Source organism: Balaenoptera borealis (assembly GCF_965194805.1).
Source record: "Balaenoptera borealis genome assembly, chromosome: 2".
NCBI classification, from domain to species: domain Eukaryota; kingdom Metazoa; phylum Chordata; class Mammalia; order Artiodactyla; family Balaenopteridae; genus Balaenoptera; species Balaenoptera borealis.
The window spans coordinates 175,291,905-175,312,040 of record NC_138867.1 but is presented as its reverse complement, the minus strand read 5'-3'; the positions used below and the strand labels follow the sequence as shown (position 1 = coordinate 175,312,040).

Sequence of the window (20,136 nt, the reverse complement as noted above, 5' to 3'; positions counted from 1 at the left end):
TTTATGTTTGACTACATGTTTTTTCCAGCAAAAAAAATTCATATATACCCTGGCTCCGCCCTTACTCTTCAGAGCAGTTCCTCAGAGCTCTCTGAGAGGCTGTCTCCTGGGCTATAGTCTTCAGTAAGGTCCCCGAATAAAAGTTAACTGACAACTTTTACATTATGCATTTTTCTTTCAGTTGACAGGGCCTTGAATGATTTATGTTCTTTGAGATGGTCAGTCAAAGTGCAGCCACAGGTGGAGACAGAGGAGAGGCTCAGGAAAAAAAAAAAAGCATTTTATTATACTCACACTGTTTCATGTTGGTCTCAGCCTACGGCAGTGATGCTAAAATTTGATCAGCCAGGAATGCCTGAGATACTCACCTAGGCTTGTACTGTTTGTGGCGAGCCCTGACAGACAATTCCCCATCTGAGTCAGTGTGGTTGCTGGACAGGCCTTTGTGGTTCTATCATGATGGTAAGATGAATCTCAGCAACAACCATCAGGGTTATTGGAACAAACAAGATTAATTACTAAAAAGTTCTGGGCCCAAGGCTTGTGGGTGGTAGTGGGGAGCACACCAGGAGACTCAGCCTTTACTGGGGTCCAAGGGCAAGGTAGCTAGGGTTTCTCGGGTTCACCCATTATTGGAGAATTTAAAACATAAGAGCGAGAATTAAAGCCCAGGGTGGGGGGACTTCCCTGGCAGCACAGTGGTTAAGAATCTGCCTGCCAATGCAGGGGACACGGGTTCGAGCCCTGGTCCGGGAAGATCCCCCATGCCACGGAGCAACTACTCCGTGAGCAAGCCCGTGCGCCACAACTACTGAGCCTGCGCTCTAGAGCCAGCAAGCCACAACTACTGAAGCCAGTGTGCCACAACTACTGAAGCCTGCACGCCTAGAACCCACGCTCCACAACAAGAGAAGCCCCTGCAATGAGAAGCCCATGCACTGCAACGAAGAGTAGCCCCCGCTCACCACAACTAGAGAAAGCCCGCATGCAGCAACAAAGACCCATTGCAGCCCAAAATAAATACATACATACATACATACATACAAACCTTGAGGATATTGAAAAAAAAAAACCCAGAAAAACCCAGGGTGGGAAAAGCTGGGTGACTCAAGTGGTCAGTTGCCTGGGTCACCCAGGGCTTTCTAGACAGGGAATTCATGGTTGGTGCAGCCTGGCTCTGTCTAGTTGTGTAGTTGGCAAGATGGATGTCTTTGAATGGATGCCTGAGCAGTCAGAAGCTTAAAATCAGGTGCTTATGTTACAGTCAAAAATGTGCCTTATTGTCGGGCACTTACACTACACCCATCCTAGAGACAGGAGGCGTGGCGTGCCACACCATCCCGTGCAGGGCCATGTGGGAAAGATACCAGGGCAGTCAGGAGGCAGAAGTCTGGAGGGTGGGAGTGGATAGTGTTTAGGCTACAGCCTTTCTTGGGGGTTTCTCCAGCAAAAGCAAAGCAGGGCAGAGTGAACAGTTTAGGATTGGCTAGTTTGAATAATTTTGGTGGGCTTTGGACTACAGGGGTGGTACCTAGTTGCCTGGCACCTGGCCCTGGGATGATTCAGGCAGGGGAATATTGCTGGGGACAGGGTGAGGGGGTGGGTACAGGCCAGGCAGAGGAGGTCTGGCTCTGAATTTGTTAGTTTGCATATCAAAGGCATGCTCCCAGCTGGGCCCTTTGCTGCCTCTTAAATTGCCTAGCCTTGGAAGGGACAGTTTCTCCCCAGACAGAAAGGTTTTGTAAGATGTCAAAACATCATAATAAGCAGAAAATTTTAGATATTTACAATACAGTTGGTCCTCTGATGTTTTGACATATTAAGGAAAGTTTGGGGTGATGATAGATTGGTAAAGATTTTAAGAGAGTAGGGCATAAGTTGCCCTAAACAGCATAGAAAATAATTTATTATGAGAGTAAAGGAGGAATACAACAGAAGTACAAGGAGTGACCTCAGGCCGGCCCATAATTAAGGTTCCCATTGTATGGCATTAGCTGAAATCAATCTGAAATTGTTGGGGGGGGGGCTCTAATATATCTTGGTGGGGTTGTGAACTGTGTTAGGAATATGCTCAGGTCAAGTTATGTTGTTGGAGGTGTCGATGGAAATAATAAATAATCTATAATAAGAATAGAACCCTCGACACAAGGGTTTGTAAAAAAAAAAGAAAAAAAAAGAAAAAAAAGAAGAAATAACGAAAAAAAGTAAAAAAGAAAAAAAAAAAAAAAAGAATAGAAAAGGGGCTTCCCTGGTGGCACAGTGGTTAAGAATCCGCCTGCCAATGCAGGGGACACGGGTTTGATCCCTGGTCTGGGAAGATCCCACATGCCTCAGAGCAACTCAGCCCGTGCACCACAACTACTGAGCCTGCGCTCTAGAACCCACGAGCCACAACTACTGAAGCCCATGCGCCTAGAGCCTGTGCTCCGCAACAAGAGAAGCCACCGCAGTGAGAAGCCCGTGCACCGCAACAAAGAGTAGCCCCTGCTTGCCACATCTAGAGAAAGCCCGCGTGCAGCAACAAAGACCCAACGCAGCCGAAAACAAAAACAAAAACAAACAAACAAAAAAGAATTGCAGTTTAGGAAGCACAGATTTGGGTAACTCCAGAAGAATGTTCTGGAGAATAGAAAAAGTCAGGGACTTGCAAACACAAAAAGCCATGAGGTTGTTAAAAGTTCCTGGTGAGAACTGTGATTGACTCTGACTTGAAATTTCTGAGTCAGGATATACTTGTCCTGTTGATATATTAATCAACAGGAATCACTAGTTATTTTAGGGTAGGGGTCTGATAAATATCTTGAGTTTCTGGCAGATGTTCTGGTGACTTCATTAGGACAGTAAGTGGTCAAAAGGTCAGATTCCATCCAGACTGAGATGTGCATAAGTCACAGTGCCTTAATGGCCTCCCGCTTCCATTTTAGAGAGCAATACTGACTCCATTTTTATTTTCCTTTCACAACTCCTGGGCTATGGTGATGTTGTCTGGGATGTGGGACTGGAGTATCCCTTCCAAGTGGATCCCCACCAGCTGATATGGATCTTGACATTTGCCATGTTTAGTTGAAACAATGGCTTACTCGTAGGCTCTGGACCTTCAGATTGTAAACCAGTGAAAAAGCACCCAGACCAGTAGTAATAAGACTAATAGTCCATAGAATGGTGTGCAGCTGCACCTGACAGGGTTTTTTGTGTTTGTTTGTGAAGTCTAGGCTCAAATGGTTCCCATACCAGAGGAGTAACTGTCTGGCCCTTGGATAATTTATGGTTGATGGGTCACAGGACAGTGTGAGCCCTGGATCTGGCCTCCAGCCTTATGGAATGGGGGCAAGATTGAAAATTCATAAAGATGGGTTAAGGCCAGGTAGGGTATTTATAAAGATGGGTTAAAGCCAAGTCTGGCTCTGGATTGGTTGGCTTGCATATCAAAGGCACACTTCTAGGTGAACCCTTTGCTATCTCAAGAAGTGGCTGACCCCAAGGGTCAGTCTCTCCTCAGCTAGAAAGACTGATGTCAAAACATCATAATAGGGGGCTTCCCTGGTGGCGCAGTGGCTGAGAATCTGCCTGCCAATGCAGGGGACACAGGTTCGAGCCCTGGTCTGGGAAGATCCCACATGCCGCGGAGCAACTAGGCCCGTGAGCCACAGTTACTGAGCCTGCGCGTCTGGAGCTTGTGCTCCGCAACGAGAGGCCGCGATAATGAGAGGCCGCGATAATGAGAGGCCCGCGCACCGAGATGAAGAGGGGCCCCCACTTGCAGCAACTAGAGAAAGCCCTCGCACAGAAACGAAGACCCAAAATAGCCATAAATAAATTAATAAATAAATAAATTAAAAAAAAAAAAAAAAAACATCATAATATACAGGAAATTATAATTATTTACAGTATGAAACCATGGTACAAAATCTACTTAGTGAAGGAGTAATTATTATCCCCAGTGCTTCTCCTTTGAACAGCCAGATTTGGCATTTTCTTAAACCTGGAAAGAATGAATGACACCTCACAGTGGATTGCTGCAAACTTGAGGCTCTGGTCTCACCAAATAAGCCCCTATTCCCAGTCCCCAGCATTATGGAAATTACTGACTCCATCCACTCAGCAACGGGTAAATATCCTGTTATCACAGATTTGACTCAGTGTTCTGTTCAGTGCCTATTTCAGTGACTCTTAGATACACCTTTATCTGGTTACCCTCAGGGAACCTCAGCGCCACTTCGATGGCACACAGCCTCTGCAGGCAAGACTTGAACTGCAGACACCTGCTCCAGGAGCAGAGGTGTGACGTTACATTAATGACGTTCTCCTCTGAGGACATTCGTTTCACATTCATTCAGAACATAAAGATATTCGGAAAAGGGGCACATCCCTGCCTTCTTTCTGATCTTACCAGGAGAAAGCTTCTAGTCTCTCATCAACTATGATGTTAGCTGCAAGTTTCTTATGGATGTTTCTCCTCAAGAAGAGAAAGTCCCTTCTATCCTAGCTTGCTCTTATAAATGGATGTTGGTTTTTTAAAATACTTTTTCATTTTCATTAACCGCCCCCCTTCCATTTCTAAGATTAGTAATTTCTGTCTTTCCTCTTTTTTTCTCAGTTAGCTTGACTAGATATTTATCAATATTATTAACCTCAAAGAACCAGCTTTTGGTTTTATTAATTATGCCTGTTGATTTCCCTCAATTACATTGTTTTCTTATTTTTTGGTATATGAATTTTATATTATTACTTTGGGTTTCATGATATTTTTAACCACTTTATATATATATATATATATATATAATAAAGTATATATATAAAGACGCCATCATGTTTATCTTATATCTGCCAACATGTTTTGAGTTCTTTAGCAGATGGAGAGCACCGTTTTCCATAGATGAATCACCATTCTTTGGTTGTACACACCTACTCTAAGAAAAACTGCACAGTAAATTGAACACAGTCATATTTCATTATATCTTATGCCAGTTACTATTTTCCATGAAAGAAAAACAGAACCAAATCTCAATTATACTGTATTTTCTCCCCTTAACAGAGACTATTCGCCTGTGGATCCAGACCCATCTCTCTGTGATTAGGTCACACAGTTATTAAATGCATGTCATTCTGGGCATTTTACCAATTGCTTTACATGGACCTTCTACCTGAATCCTTACACCACCACAATGAAATGGAATTATTATTATTAAAATTATGTAAACGATGAAACGGAGGCATGTAGAAAGGTAAAGCGACATATAAATACACAGAACACACACATATTCTTTGAAAAATTTATCTGAAAATGTTGTTTGGTGGTTATAAGAAGGAAGAATAGGCAGGTACAGTAGTAACATATTGTACATTACAAAATAAACTATGGTTGATGGTGAAGTCAGAATAAGAAATCTGACATTTCCTAGCTCTTTGTACATACCACGAAATATTTAATTTACCTCTCTAAACCACTTGAATATTTATAAACAGTGAAACCGACCTTATGTGACTGTTGTGAGAATAAATTAGAACACAGAGTATGAAGTATTTAATATGGTTCATTGAATCAAAAATATTTATTTTAGTTACATTGTTACTATTTCATTTATCCATTCATCCAACGAACATGATTGAGGTGCTACCATGTTGGAGATACTGCACACATGCTGGGGCCGTAGGTGTGAATGTCCCAGTCACTGTTATCACAGCTTCAAAGCCTTGCTTCTCAAAGAGTGGTCCATGGATCATCAGCATTACCATCACTTGGAAACTTGTTATAAATACAGAATTTCAAACCATATTCCAGACCCACTAAATCAGAATCTGCATTTTAATAAGGCACTAGTGTTCAGTGTAAACATTAAACTTTGAGAAGCACTGCTCTACAAGAAGGGCAAATAGTGATACAAAGCAGGGTTGTCAGTTCTACGATATTTGAAATGTGTTTCTCTAAGAGGTGAGACGGAAAATCACTGATGTATATCATAGCTGCCAGTCCTCAGATATACTTAAGCATAGGGAGATATTAGAGTATCTAAAAGGAATTCCTTAATCAGAGAGAGATGGTCACAAAGGCTTGCCAGGTGATGATGTTCTTAGTGAACCTTGAGGAATATATGTGAAAATCAAGCAAAGGAACCAGGGATGGAGTAGGTTTAAGAATGGAAGAGGTTCATATGGGTGAGGCAGTTGATGTGATAGATGTCAATTGTAAAGTCATATTATATTATTTATCCATACTATATATGGATATATATATATATTCAATACTATATATGGATATACTAAGTATATATAGATATCTACATATCCAGACTAATGAGTATATGTGTATTAATATAATATATAATGTGTATTAATAATATGTATAAATAATATACATATTAATAATATATTAATATGTGTATTATATATATTATATATAATATATACATACATATAATCTATATAATGTACATACTATATAGTATACTAATACGTATATATATGGGTATATATATTTTTACACAGGTTAACTAATACACATATGGATACACATATACAAAATATCTAAGTATTCATATTGTGGTTTGGGATTTAAAATTCATGGTAGTGTTTGTGTCTAATAATGCTAAGAAAATGATTGTGGTATTTATACACATCCTTTATTATTTATAATTAAGATTCCTTAAGATAATAATGCAATAGGGACTTCCCTGGTGGTGCAGTGATTAAGAATCCACCTGCCAATGCAGGGGACACAGGTTCGAGCCCTGGTCCAGGAAGATCCCACATGCCATGGAGCAACTAAGCCTGTGCGCCACAGGTACTGAGCCTGCACTCCACAAACCACAACTACTGAAGCCCACGCACCTAGAGGCCGTGCTCCACAACAAGAGAAGCCACCACAGTGAGAAGCCCATGCACTGCAATGAAGACCCAACACAGCCATAAATAAATAAATATGTTAAAAAAAATAATGCAATATATCTTATTAAAGGAAGACTAACAAATGATATGACCGTCATTTAAATTAATGTTCCTGCTCCTGATGAGTAAACCAGAGAATATATTGATCCTTTGGATTGTCTCCATTTTCAAAGAAGTTATAAACCTCTTAGGTAATTTTAATTTTGTCTCTAATTGAAATTTGGATCATATCACATAGGATTCTTCACAAATTATATTGGGATCCAAAAAGAACTGTACATTCCTTCTATAATGAACTCAAAAATGAATAATGTGAATAAATTTGAAAAATTGAGAAATAATATTGTTGGCATTCACTTGCTATACAAAATAGAAGTGTTAATAAATATTTGAGAAAGAAAGCACTTTATTCAAATGTTGTCATTATCTCTATATTTCCCCTTACTCAGTGTTCTAATTCTTGACATGTAATGGAAAGTCTTACACAGGTTAACTAAGAGGATGAATCAAAAGACTATTCTACTTAAAACAGATGTAAAAATTTGAAATTAAGTTAGGATATATTGTAATAGATGTATAAATTGGCAAGTTGCTTCTGTTTTAAATGATCTCTGTTGATTTCCCACAATTACATTTTCTAATTTTTATTATTTTTCCTGCGTTTACTTAGATTTAATTCATTTTTCTTTTTGTAGTTTCCTTAGGTAGACACTTACATTTTTTTTAAAAATAAATTTATTTATTCATTTATTTATTTTTGGCTGCGTTGGGCCTTTGTTGCTGAGCGCAGGTTTTCTCTAGTTGCGGTGAGTGGGGGCTACTCTTTGTTGCGGTGTGCAGGCTTCTCACTGTGGTGGCTTCTCTCATTGTGGAGCACGGGCTCTAGGTGCGTGGGCTCAGTAGTTGTGGCTCGCGGGCTCTAGAACGCTGGCTCAGTAGTTGCGCACAGGCTTAGTTGCTTCATGGCATGTGGGATCTTCCTGGACCAGGGCTCGAACCCGTGTCCCCTGCACTGGCAGGCGGATTCTTAACCACTGCGCCACCAGGGAAATCCAACATTATATTTTTAAAATTTATTTTATTCAGGTATAGTTGATGTACAATGTGTTAATTTCTGCTGTACAGCAGTTAGTTATACATATATATACATTCCTTTTCATATGCTTTTCCATTATGGTTTATCACAGGATATTGAATACAGTTCCCTGTGCTATACAGTAGGACCTTGTTGTTTATCCATTCTATATATAGTAGTTTGCATCTGCTAATCCCAAACTCCCAATCCATCCCTCCTCTACTCCCCCTTCCCCCTTGGCAACCACAGGTCTGTTCTCTATGTCTGTGAGTTTGTTTCTGTTTCATAGATAAGTTCGTGTCATATTTTAGATTCCACATATAAGTGATATCATATGGTATTTGTCTTTCTCTTTCTGACTTACTTCACTTAGTATGATCATCTCTAGGTACATCCATGTAGCTGCAGATGGCATTATTTCATTCTTTTTCTATGCCTGAGTAGTATTCCATTGTGTATATGTACCACATCTTCTTTATCCATTCATCTATCGATGGACATTTAGGTTGTTTCCATGTCTTGGCTATTGTGAATAGTGCTGCTATAAACATAGGGGTGCATGTATCTTTTTGAATTAGAGTTTTATCTGGTTATATGCCCAGGATTAGGATTGCTGGGTCATATGGCAACTCTATTTTTAGTTTTGGGTTTTTGTTTTTTGGCAGTGCCGCATGGCATGCATGATCCTAGTGCCGCAACCAGGGATCGAACCCTCGCCCCTCACAGTGGAAGCGTGGAGTCCCAACCACTGGACTGCCAGGAAAGTCCCTATTTTTAGTTTTTTGAGGAACCTCCATACTGTTTTCCATAGTGGCTGCACCACTTTACATTCCCACCAACAGTGTAAGAGGGTTCCCTTTTCTCTACACCCTCTCCAGCATTTGTTATTTGTAGACTTTTTAATGATGGCCATTCTGACCGGTGTGAGCTGGTACCTCATTGTAGATTTGATTTGCATTTCTCTAATAATTTAGATGCTTACATTATTGATTATAGATCTTTTCTACTGTATGCATTCAGTGGTATAAATTTCCCTCTAGGACTGAATTTGCTGTATCCCACAAAATTTGAAAAGTTGTATTTTCATTTTTATTTAATTCAAAATAATGTTTAATTGTTCTCAAGACTTCTTTGATTCATGTGTTATTTAGAAGTGTGTTGTTTAATCTCCAAGTATTTGGGGGTTTTCCAACTATCTTTCTGTGATTGATTTCTAGATTAATGCCAGTGTGGTCTGAGCATATTTTGTATGATTTCTCTTTTTTTTTCTCCAATCTATTAAGGTACATTTTATGTCCCAGAATGTGGTCTGTCTTGATGAATGTTCCATGTGAACTTGAGAAGAATGTGTATTCTGCTGTTGTTGCCTGAAGTATTCCATAGATTACAATTAAGTCCAGTTGTTTCATCGTGCTGTTCAGTTCAACTTTGTCCTTCCTGATTTTCTGCTTGCCAGAATTTATAACTCATGATAAGAGGGTGTTGAAGTCTACCGCTATAGTAGTGGATTCATTTCTCCTTGCAGCTCTATCAGTTTTAAAAAAAGTTAATTGATTTATTTATTTTGGCTGCACCAGGTCTTAGTTGTGGCATGCGGGATCTTCATTGAGGCATGCAGGATCTTTTGGTTGCGGCATGCAGGATCTTTTGGTTGTGGCATACGGACTTCTTAGTTGCGGCATTTGGGCTATTAGTTGTGGCATGAGGGCTTTTAGTTGTGGCATGTGGGATCTTAGTTCCCTAACCAGGGATCGAACCTGGGCCCCCTGCATTGAGAGTGCGGAGTCTTACCCAGTGGACCACCAGGGAAGTCCCTCTGTCCGTTTTTGCCTTGTATATTTTGCCCCTCTGTTGTTACACACATACACATGAAGGATTGCTATGTCTTCTTGGAGACTTGACCCCTATATAATTATGTACTGCCCTTCCTCATCCCTGTGAGTTTTCCTTGCTTTGCAGTCTGCTTTGTCTGAAATTAATATAGCTATGCCAGTTTTCTTTTGTTTGGTGTTGGCATGATATATGTTTCTCCATCCTTTTACTTTTATCTATCTCTGTGTTTATATTCAAAGTGTGCTTCTTGTAGACAACATATAATTAGGTCTTATTTTATTATCTACTATGACAGTTTGTGTCTTTCCCATGTGGTATTTAGACCATTGATGCTTAAAATGATCATTGATACAGTTGGATTAATATCTACCATATTTTTTACTATTTTCTTATTTATTTACTATTTCTTTATTTATTTTGGCTCCGCCAGGTCTTAGTTGCAGCACGAGGGATCTTTAGTTGTGGCATGCGAACTCTTAGTTGCAGCATGCACGTGGGATCTAGTTCCCTGACCAGGGATCAAACCCAGGCCCCCCTGCATTGGGAGTGCAGAGTCTTAGCCAGTGGACCACCAGGGAAGTCCCCACTTTAAAATTTTTATCCTGCTTGGTATTCTTTGAGCTTCCTGAATCTGTGCCTTTGGTGTCTATCATTAATTATGGGAAGATCTCGTTAATTAACTGAGATCTTCCGTTATTTCTCCTGTTCCTTTCTGTCTTCTTCAGGTATTTCCATTATGTTTATGTTACACCTTTTGTTAATTGTTCCAGAGTCTGTTCTTTTTGATCATTTTTTTTTCTCTTTGCATTTCAGATTAGAAGATTCTATTGGCATTTCTTAAGCTCACTGATTCTTTCCTCAGACATTTCCAGTCTACTGATGAGCCCCTCAAAGGCACTCTTAATTTCTGTTACAGTGTTTTCTATTTATTGCATTCCCTTGTGATTCTTAGGGTTTTCATCTCTGTTTACATCACCCATCTGTTCTTGTATGACGTCCACTCTTTCCATTAGAGCCTATAGCATGTTAATCACGTTCTGATAATTCCAACATCTTTGCTAAATCTGAACCTCGTTCTTTGCTTGCCCTGTCTCTTCAAACTTGTTTTTTACATCTTTTGGTAGGCCTTTAAATTTTTTGTTGCAAGCTGCACCTGATATACTGCATGAAAGGAACTGAGTTAAATAGGACTTTACTGTAAGCTTTTACATTTCTCCTAGAGTTTCAGCTATGTTTACTATTTGCTGTAGGTGTCAGAGGCAGAAATATCCTCTTCAGTCAGGCACCGTTAAAATAAACCAAAGGCCTGTGGGAGTGACCATATTGGCATAAATGTCTGGTATAGGAAGGCTTCTACTAATAAGGTGCCAGTAAGGCTGATCACAACAAAGTAGTGGGTACTAAAGGCCGGGGGTTGAGTCTAATGCCTCCAAAAGGAGGAAGAACTATTTAGAAGACCGTGCATTAATTTTGCAATGTTAACATGGTCTGTCTAAGCAAGCCTTTCTGGCATTCTGTGAGGGCTGTAGCCTGAGGTTGTCAGGGAGGTAAAAGTTCCACCGTATGCCTTTTTAAAAGAGCCCAGTGTTGCATATTTTAAGAAATTAATTGAACACAACAAAATGGTCAGAACAGTGAAGGCAGTAAGGAGTATCTTCGTGGGTTCTTGCCTTTTGGCTTCAGAAGTGGCATGTCTGGTGACATAGATGAGTAATATGCCTATACAAGCATCTATCATGGTCAGAGCGTAATGAGTAGCTCCTGCAGAGGGGTGAAGGGTCCTGTAAAGTCTATCTGCCATCAGCTGTAGGGGCCCCACCCTTAGTCTTGGAAGTAAACCCATCAATTTTATTGCCAGTGGAATTTAAAAATGTGGAATAAGGTACATTTGTAAGTTAGCTAAGGCAGAGGGGGTCCTGGCATTCTATCTAGACCTTTAGGGCAGAGGCCTCTCAATGTTTTTTATATTTTATGGGCCTCCTGGGCCAAGGTTATAGCATCAGGTCCGAGGTGTAGGCATGTGTCTCAGAAACTCAGGTCAGTTTATTGGCTTGAGTATTGAAATGAGCCTTTGAAGCTTGAGGTTTATCATGTGCATGGATGTGTCTGACCCTGACTTATATTTGGGTAATTGTGAGGCAAGATATTATGAGTTCTTTATCCCTAAAGGGGTGACCTTGGATAAGAAGGTCTTGGTGGTGGTTGAACCAGACAGCTAGACCATTGGCAATGGCCTAATAATTTGCAAAAAATGGTGCAGATGCACCTGACTGTTGACCAGGACATCCTCTAGTGCTAGAATGATTTCCAGGAGTTTGATTAATTGTGCTGATGCTTGGGTCCCTTCTTTGAATGGGGATGGTGGTTTTTTTTTTAGGGATAGAAAGCAGCAGCTCTCCAGTGGACTCCTGATTGTGCTTGAAGCACACCGTCCATAAAACATACAAACTCTCCTGGTCACTCAGGTGATCGCAGAAGGCTTCTCAAGGGGCCATTGCGTCTAGAAAAAGGGAGATCTCAGAACCATTGCATCAAACTGAGGACAGGGGAAACACTTTCTCCTGTTGGTGGAATATGCCAGAAGGCCATGTTTCACTCTTTCTGCAAGTATTGTTATCTTTGCAATGAAGTGGCCTCTGTGGTGAAGCAAGCCTGAAGGGTGCTGCCTCATGACTCAAGGCAAAATGGGTAGCCAGCTGTACGTGGTCTTCAGCTCAGGGCCTGTGAGAGCCTCCAACTCCAGCAGGTCGAGTCTGTGTTTGGCAGTGGCTGTTCTAATTGTGTGCAGCACTAGGGGGAGGAGCAGAGTTTCTTGCAGCCGAGTGCCCTGAGCAGTCTGTGGCCAGCATGGATATTTAGGCTCTGGGAGGCGTGACAGGCGGCTGTGAAAGCCTCTGTGTGGGGAGGGAAATACGCATAGAGTGCCTGTTGTCCGAACGGATTTTAGAACTGTCGCCCCACCCAAAGTTAATTTCATTAGTAGCTTGTAAGTGGAGCTGCTAATTGTGACAGTGGGGGCTGTTGATGCTGAGGGACATGTGCCCCATGACATGATTTCTGTCACTGCTTCTTCTGCCCTGTCAGCTCACAGCCACCTGGCGTTGCTGCAGAAAAATTTTCGAGCGGGACAGACCTGGATTTCTATAGACGCTTCCCACCCAGCAGGCACAGTAGGTTTCAGGTGGGACTCAGAACTAGAAATACCCTCAAGATGGCCCTGGAAGACATGATGCCGATGCCCAGGAAACAGGATGTCCCCAGGCAGAGCCCACTTGGGGAGAACTGTGGGGTACACCTTTGTTTTAGACCCCTGCCTTCCCAGAGATCTGCCTGAAGAATCTGACTTAAAGTCAAAGGCAGATCCTGGGAGCCCTCTCACTTCTCTCCAGTTGTGTGTATAGGCAGTGGGCAGATGCAGCCCTAGAGGGCATTTCCTAATTAAGATGGAATTGCAAGAAAGGCTTGTTGGGCACTAAGTCCTTCCTCTCCAGGTCTTCAATTCTTCATACTATGGTTAAGTGTATTTATGAGTTTTCACAAAGTTATACTAATACTACCTCCAAAAGATGGAGAATACTCCATTACCCCCAAAGAACACCCCTATGGTGCCCATTTGTACTAACTCTATCCACCTTTAATCACTGATCTATTTTAGGTCCCTCTATGTTTGCCTCTGCCTTTTCCAGAATGCAATATCAGTAGAACACCATGTTGTCATATGAGCCCTGTTTGTAAACTTTGATTTCCTATTTGTAAAAGTGCACAATTGTACAAACTTTGCAGTGTTCTCCTGGGCATAAAAATATTGACAGTGCCTAGTAGAGGTGGTGGCACACATTAGGCCTTTAAACTGAGAGATTCCATTATTATGAGCTCTGAGTTTGGTAAGACTCTGTTCTCCCTGTGTCTAACTTTCATTTGTAACACAGGAGGCCAAAAAAGACTCTGTGCTTCCACCTCAGGCGGCACGGGTTGGATCCGTGGTCGGGGAACCAAGATCCCACATGCTGCATGGTGTGGCCAAAAAAAAAAAAAAAGATGGGAGGAATACTTGGGGAAGGGGCGGAGCAACTGAGAGACAAATAATTATGAAATCACATCATCTATACCATGCAGAGAAGACATGTTAGTACTGAAAACATGGAGGAAGTTTAGATTTCTTTTGCTCTTTAATGAAACACAAAGCTGGTAATCCGTCCCCCTCCCTTTCTTTTTTTTAAATAAATTTATTTTTAAAATTTTTATTTATTTTTGGCTGCATTGGGTCTTCGTTGCTGCACGCAGGCTTTTTCTCTAGTTGCAGCGAGCGGGAGCTACCCTTCATTGCAGTGAGCAGGCTTCTCATTGCGGTGGCTTCTCTTGTTGCGGAGCATGGGCTCTAGGTGCGCGGGCTTCAGTAGTTGTGGTGCACGGGCTTAGTTGCTCTGCGGCATGTGGGATCTTCCCCGACCAGGGCTCGAACCCATGTCCCCTGCGTTGGCAGGCGGATTCTTAACCACTGCGCCACCAGGGAAGCCCCCCCTCCCTTTCCATAACATGTGCTGGAGGTCTAAAACTATGGGAATAACACCTGTGAACAGCAAAATGGGCTTTGTAACTCTGGACCATTGAAACAAAAAGCTTCCAGTTCTCTTCTTACAAAAGGCATTAAAAACTTCCCATTTTGAGGATGTCAAACGTACCTCCTTTCCCACTAACTTGGGTTATTACTGAAGAGGATACCCCTCTGTCTGCAGCTCACTTCAGTTATTCCTTGGATGACTGCCCCCTAAACATCCGTAGCTCTTTTTAGTGTTTCTTGTTGGACTTGCACAGATATCACTCACAGGAAAACCCATGACTGGCTACAAGTGTGCAGATGACCAGAACCCTTCCTCAAACTTGGAGGACCAGAAAGGCTTCATGGAGTCACTCCTTCTGTGTAGCAGCAAAATTATAATGGAAATATAAAAGGCAGTTTATTTTTTAAATTTTTTGGCCGTGCCCCACGTCATGTGGGATCTTAGTTCCCTGACCAGGGATCGAACGTGCATCCCCTGCATTGGAAGCTCAGAGTCTTAACCACTGGACTGCCAGGGAAGTCCCTAAAAGGCAATTTAAATCTTTTCAAATGATGTTAAATACAAACATAAACACCAAAAATACTCATGGCCCAAAGTAATGAGAATGGGGAGTCTCAAGCCTTGGATAATCCATGTCCAAAATCATGATTACTATTACATGCAATAAAACTTTCAACTATGGCAAAGATGAAGATGAACCATGTCTACATCTTTATGGGAAACCATTATGGTTAATCCCAGGAATGCAGGAATGTCTGTATTGCTTCCCACTTTTTACATCTGCACCCAAGCAGTTCCTCAAATAGTGTTTAAGATGCAAGATGGTGTAAATAAAAAATGATCAGTGATGACATCCTCACTCATGAGGCCGTGACCCGCCACAGACACACAATTCCAGTCTGTCTCCCTATTACCTCATAGCATTGTTTACTTTCTTCAAAGCTCTTATTTCGATCTTATAAACCCAGATTGTGCTATTTATTAATCACCTCTTCCCACAAAAATATAAGAGCCAGGACTTGAAGAACTTGTTTCACACCTATATATCCAGAGTGCTATTTATGCTAAATAGCTATTTATTTAGCCCTATTTATGCTAAATTGTGTATGATTTGAGTCTACAGTGCCTAGTAGAAGAGGGATGCTGAAAAATTAGCATCAAGAGTAGCTTCTGAGCAAGAAAGCCTTGCTTGGAATAGTAACCTGTCTTTGTCCCTTGGCAGGTTTGTGTTCTCGACAATTTACCTAAACTCATAAAGCCTCAGTTGATTGATTGGAAAAGGAGGTAATACCTAACACAAGTCCAAATCCTGTAAGACCTTTTGAACAGTCTCTTACTGATATGACCCATTATCATTTGTGGTTTGTGTTCATCATTATGATTCATTATGCCCCTCTATTTGTTGTTGTTGTTGTTTTTACATTGCTTTTTCTGATCCATTTTTCAAAAAAAATTTTTATTGGAGTATAGTTACGTACAGTGTTGTGTTAGTTTTAGGTGTACAGCGAAGTGAGTTAGCTCTACATACATTTACTCTTTATATTCTTTTCCCATATAGGCCATTACAGAGTACTGAGTAGAGTTCCCTGTGCTATACAGTAGGTTTTCATTAGTTATCTATTTTATATACAGAATTGTGTATATGTCAACTCCAGTCTCCCAATTTATCCCTCCCCCACACCCCTCTATTTGAATACAAGTGTGAACCTGGCAGTTTTTGGCAAGAAGGCACTAACAAAAACCATGATTGAAGTTTTTAATTAAGAACAAATGAGAAATCAGTTTCATGACAAAAATTGTAACTATGAAAAAAAATTTGCCTGAGGAAGAATATACATGGTAATACTGAATCAAAATGTATAATGATTATCTTGAAAAAAACCACAAAGTTGATCTAAAAATCCACAATTGCAATGGGATGTTTCAATATATCCTATTAGGAAATGGAAAAGATAATATTTGTTAGTATACAAGTTTTTTTGAAAGAGTTAATAAAACATTTCTAAGAAAAACCTATAGAAGCATTTGACAAAAAAAAGAACATTGTTTTCAATCACATACAATCAATCATAACTGAAAACATACTGAGGAATTATGTTCAATTGTGAGTAATTGGAAATATCCACAATCTATCCGATAAGAGGAAGGTGCTAATTCTCACATGGAAGGATTGGGCCACAGAAGTCACTGCACAGTGCAGTAGAGGAACTCACTACAGGACCACATGGTTTTTTCTGACTGCACCACTGTAGCTGCTATAGTGGAATCAGGAACACACAGTCACTAGCAATATCAACAGAACAATGTGTTTACTACACAAATTAGACCTTATACAAATACAATATAGAGAAGAGGTGAGTCAGCGCTTCACAAAACGTTCTCAACCACAGCAGTCTAAATTTGTTGCCTGGTGGACACATGAGGACTTGCAGGAAAATCCAAACTGTGAGGGATCTTTGCTGTGGAACTTGTGGAGGCATCTGTGGAAACCAACAGGTCTGAGAAAATGTAAGTCATGTAGCTGGTGGTAATGAGGCTACTTTGGACTGGCAGGGCAAAGAATCAGGAAAATGGGCTAGAACCAGGTATATGTGAAACTCTTGTGTGGCTCAAGAACTAAGGCCTTCTTCACTTTGCCTTCCAAGTGTCATGCAAGGGAGGCTAGTGGTGAATTCTAACATGGAACCATGAACATAACAGGTTCTAGAAAATGTAGGTCACAACATATTACCCATGTTGACATAACACATTCCAGGAGAGCATCTCCAATTCTACATTTTAGTGTCCTGTAACAGGTCTCTTTTCTTTTTGCAAATATAAAGACTTATTGGTCCATTAACGTACAATGTTATTACAAAAATGAATCAGTTTAAATGTTAATAACACTTTAAAAAGTAGCTAGAAATGTAATGTTTGTATTTAATCTCACAGACTTGCAATGTGAGAGCAGTAACCACATCAGTTATGTTCACTGTTGTATTTACAGTACAGGCACATAGTAGGTGCTCAGTATGAATGAAGGGATGGTAATACCACTAGTTGACTTCAGTGATATAATTATTCTAATTGCATTATGGGTAAAAGAGACCCTAACTGGTGACATCAGAATAATGTAGGAGGATTTTTTAATGCATTGGTGGGGGAAAAATGTTGCTTCAGTGCAAAGATATTGTAGCTACAAATTTAAATCTAAAATAACAGCACTTGCAAACAATGTAAGGTTGCTTTAAGTATGCAGTTGATGTCAACATTGGTCTCTTAAAGTCTCTTACCCAAATCACAGTCAGATGGAATGACAAAGAGTAAAGAGAAAATGACAAAGAGTAAAGAGAAAAGATGTAAATACTAAGTCAAATGAGATTATACTGTGATAAACTTCACATACTTACAAATTTATGCCAACTATTAATTAGCAAGGAAAATGGAAGAAGGCTCTTCTGACAAAAGAAAAAAACTTTTCTAATAAAAGAGGCATATTTACAATGGGTAAGAAATATCCAGTACCTGCCACATGAAAACAATAGGAAAATCCCAACAACTACCAGAGTGTCATTATTCCATGCCCCCTTTACTTACAGGATGACTTAAAAATTATATATTTTGGCACATTATATAATATTGGCACATTACAATTATATTCCAGTTCACCCATGGATCCAACAGATTTCAAAATGGAAAGACAAAAATTCTATAAACTGATTTAAGGAAAAATACTACCTACTAAGCTTATGTACTATTGCTTAAAGAGTACTTACTTACAGAATTGTTTCAACTCAGTGTTCATTTGAAAAATTAACAAGTAGAATCCATAATTAGAGACTTGAGTTTCAGAATAAGCCACTGATAAAGATGATATATTTTTAACTTTTAAAACATTTATTTTTTTCTGGAGCATTATATGTGAATTAATCTACATCAGGCTTTCCCATATTATTTACATGTTATAACATTTCTCTCCATGGTGTATCATTTCTCTCCAGTAGAGTTTTCACATGACTGAATGTATTGGGTTGGCCAGAAAGTTCATTCTTCCATAAGATGTTATGGAAAAACCCGAATGAACTTTTTGGCCAGCCCAATATTTGTTGATAGGAAACTCTCTTGTATTTATCAGTTATAATTTATCCAGTGTGCATTCTCATGACATGTTTATGTAAGGATGTGGGCCAATTAAAGGCTCTCCCACAATGCTTACATTCAAGAAGTTTCTCTCCAGTGTGAATTCTTTCATGGCTTCTGTATGAACTGGGTCGACTAAAGGCTTTCCCACAATCTTTACATTTATACGGTTTCTCACCAGTGTGCATTCTCATGTGACCTCGAAAGGTTGTGCGGTAAATGAAGGCTTTCCCACATTCCTTACATTCATAGGGTTTCTCTCCAGTATGAGTTCTTTCATGTACTTGAACATAACTGGAACAACTGAAGGCTTTACCACATATTTTACATTCATAGGGTTTCTCTCCTGTGTGGGTTCTTTCATGTATTCGAAATGAACTGGGACAATTAAATGCTTTCCCACATTCCTTACATTTATAAGGTCCATCTCCAGTGTGTGTCATCATGTGTCTTCGAAAGCTTGTGAGAGAAACAAATGCTTTCCCACATTTCTCACATTTATAGGGTTTCTCTCCAGTGTGAGTTCTTTCATGTATTTGCAAACCTAGAGGAGAACTGAAGGTTTTCCCACATTGCTTACATTCATAGGGTTTCTCTGCAGTGTGAGTCCGTTCATGTCTTCGAAATGAAGTGGGACAACTGAGGGCTTTACCACACTGCTTACATATATAGGGTTTTTCGCCAGTGTGAGTTCTCACATGGACTTGAAAAGTGGTGAGCCAATGGAAGGCTTTTCCACATTCCTTACATTGATAAGGTTTCTCTCCAGTGTGAGTTCTTTCATGTGTTCGAAAGGAACTGGAACAACTGAAGGCTCTACCACATTGTTTACATTCATAGGGTTTTTCTCCAGTGTGAGATCTTTCATGTATTCTATATGAACTGGGACAATTGAATGCTTTTCCACATTCCTTACATTTATAAGGTCCAACTCCAGTATGTGTTATCATGTGTCTTTGAAAGCTTCCAAGAGAAATAAAGGCTTTCCCACATTCCTTACAGTCGTAAGGTTTCTCTCCCGTGTGAGTTCTCTCATGTTTTCGAAGAGAACTGGGACAACTGAAGGCTTTACTACACTTTTTACATTCATAGGGTTTTTCTCCAGTATGAGTCCTTTCATGACTTCGAAAGGAACTTGGACAACTGAGGGCTTTACCACATTGCTTACATTCATAGGGTTTCTCCCCTGTATGAGTTCTTTCATGTGTTTGAAAGGTTTGATGATATCGAAAGGCTTTCCCACATTGTTTACATTGATAGGGTTTCTCTCCAGTGTGAGTCCGTTCATGTTTTCGAACAGATTGGCGATATCTAAAGGATTTCCCACATTCCTTACATTTATAGGATTTCTCTATACCATGATTACTTTCATGTTTTTGAAAAGGCTGGAGATAACTGAAGGCTTTCCCACATACCTTACATTTATAAGGCTTCTTTCCATATTCCTGATACCTGGATGGTTTGGGTGCAGTGTGAGATCTAACGTGCCTATTAAAGGATGAACGACTCATGAAGACTTTTCCACACACACTGCACTCCCATGGTTTTACTGCAGTAGAATTTTTCTTGTTCAGATTAAGAATTGGAATAAGGCTGATGTTTTCGCCACCCTGACTACCTTCTTCACTTTCACAGCGTCTCCGTAATGTATGACTTCTGTTA

At 40.2% G+C, this 20,136-nt stretch overlaps 1 protein-coding gene and 1 long non-coding RNA gene across 4 annotated transcripts in view; one reads left to right on the top strand and one right to left on the bottom strand.

The window, feature by feature from the left end:
• Positions 1–16,269, top strand: part of LOC309624721 — a 47,851-nt gene extending 31,582 nt beyond the window's left edge. The window contains exon 2 of the long non-coding RNA XR_014242097.1: positions 6,639–16,269. This is a non-coding gene — a long non-coding RNA (uncharacterized lncRNA). The remainder of the gene's footprint in view (positions 1–6,638) is intronic.
• Positions 16,095–20,136, bottom strand: part of LOC309624695 (uncharacterized protein) — a 49,984-nt gene continuing 45,942 nt past the window's right edge. For all 3 annotated transcript variants that reach the window (XM_082383079.1, XM_082383080.1, XM_082383081.1), the window contains one exon: positions 16,095–20,130. In XM_082383079.1, the coding sequence (XP_082239205.1) occupies positions 18,477–20,130 (1,654 nt within the window). In that variant the 3' untranslated portion in view covers positions 16,095–18,476. The remainder of the gene's footprint in view (positions 20,131–20,136) is intronic.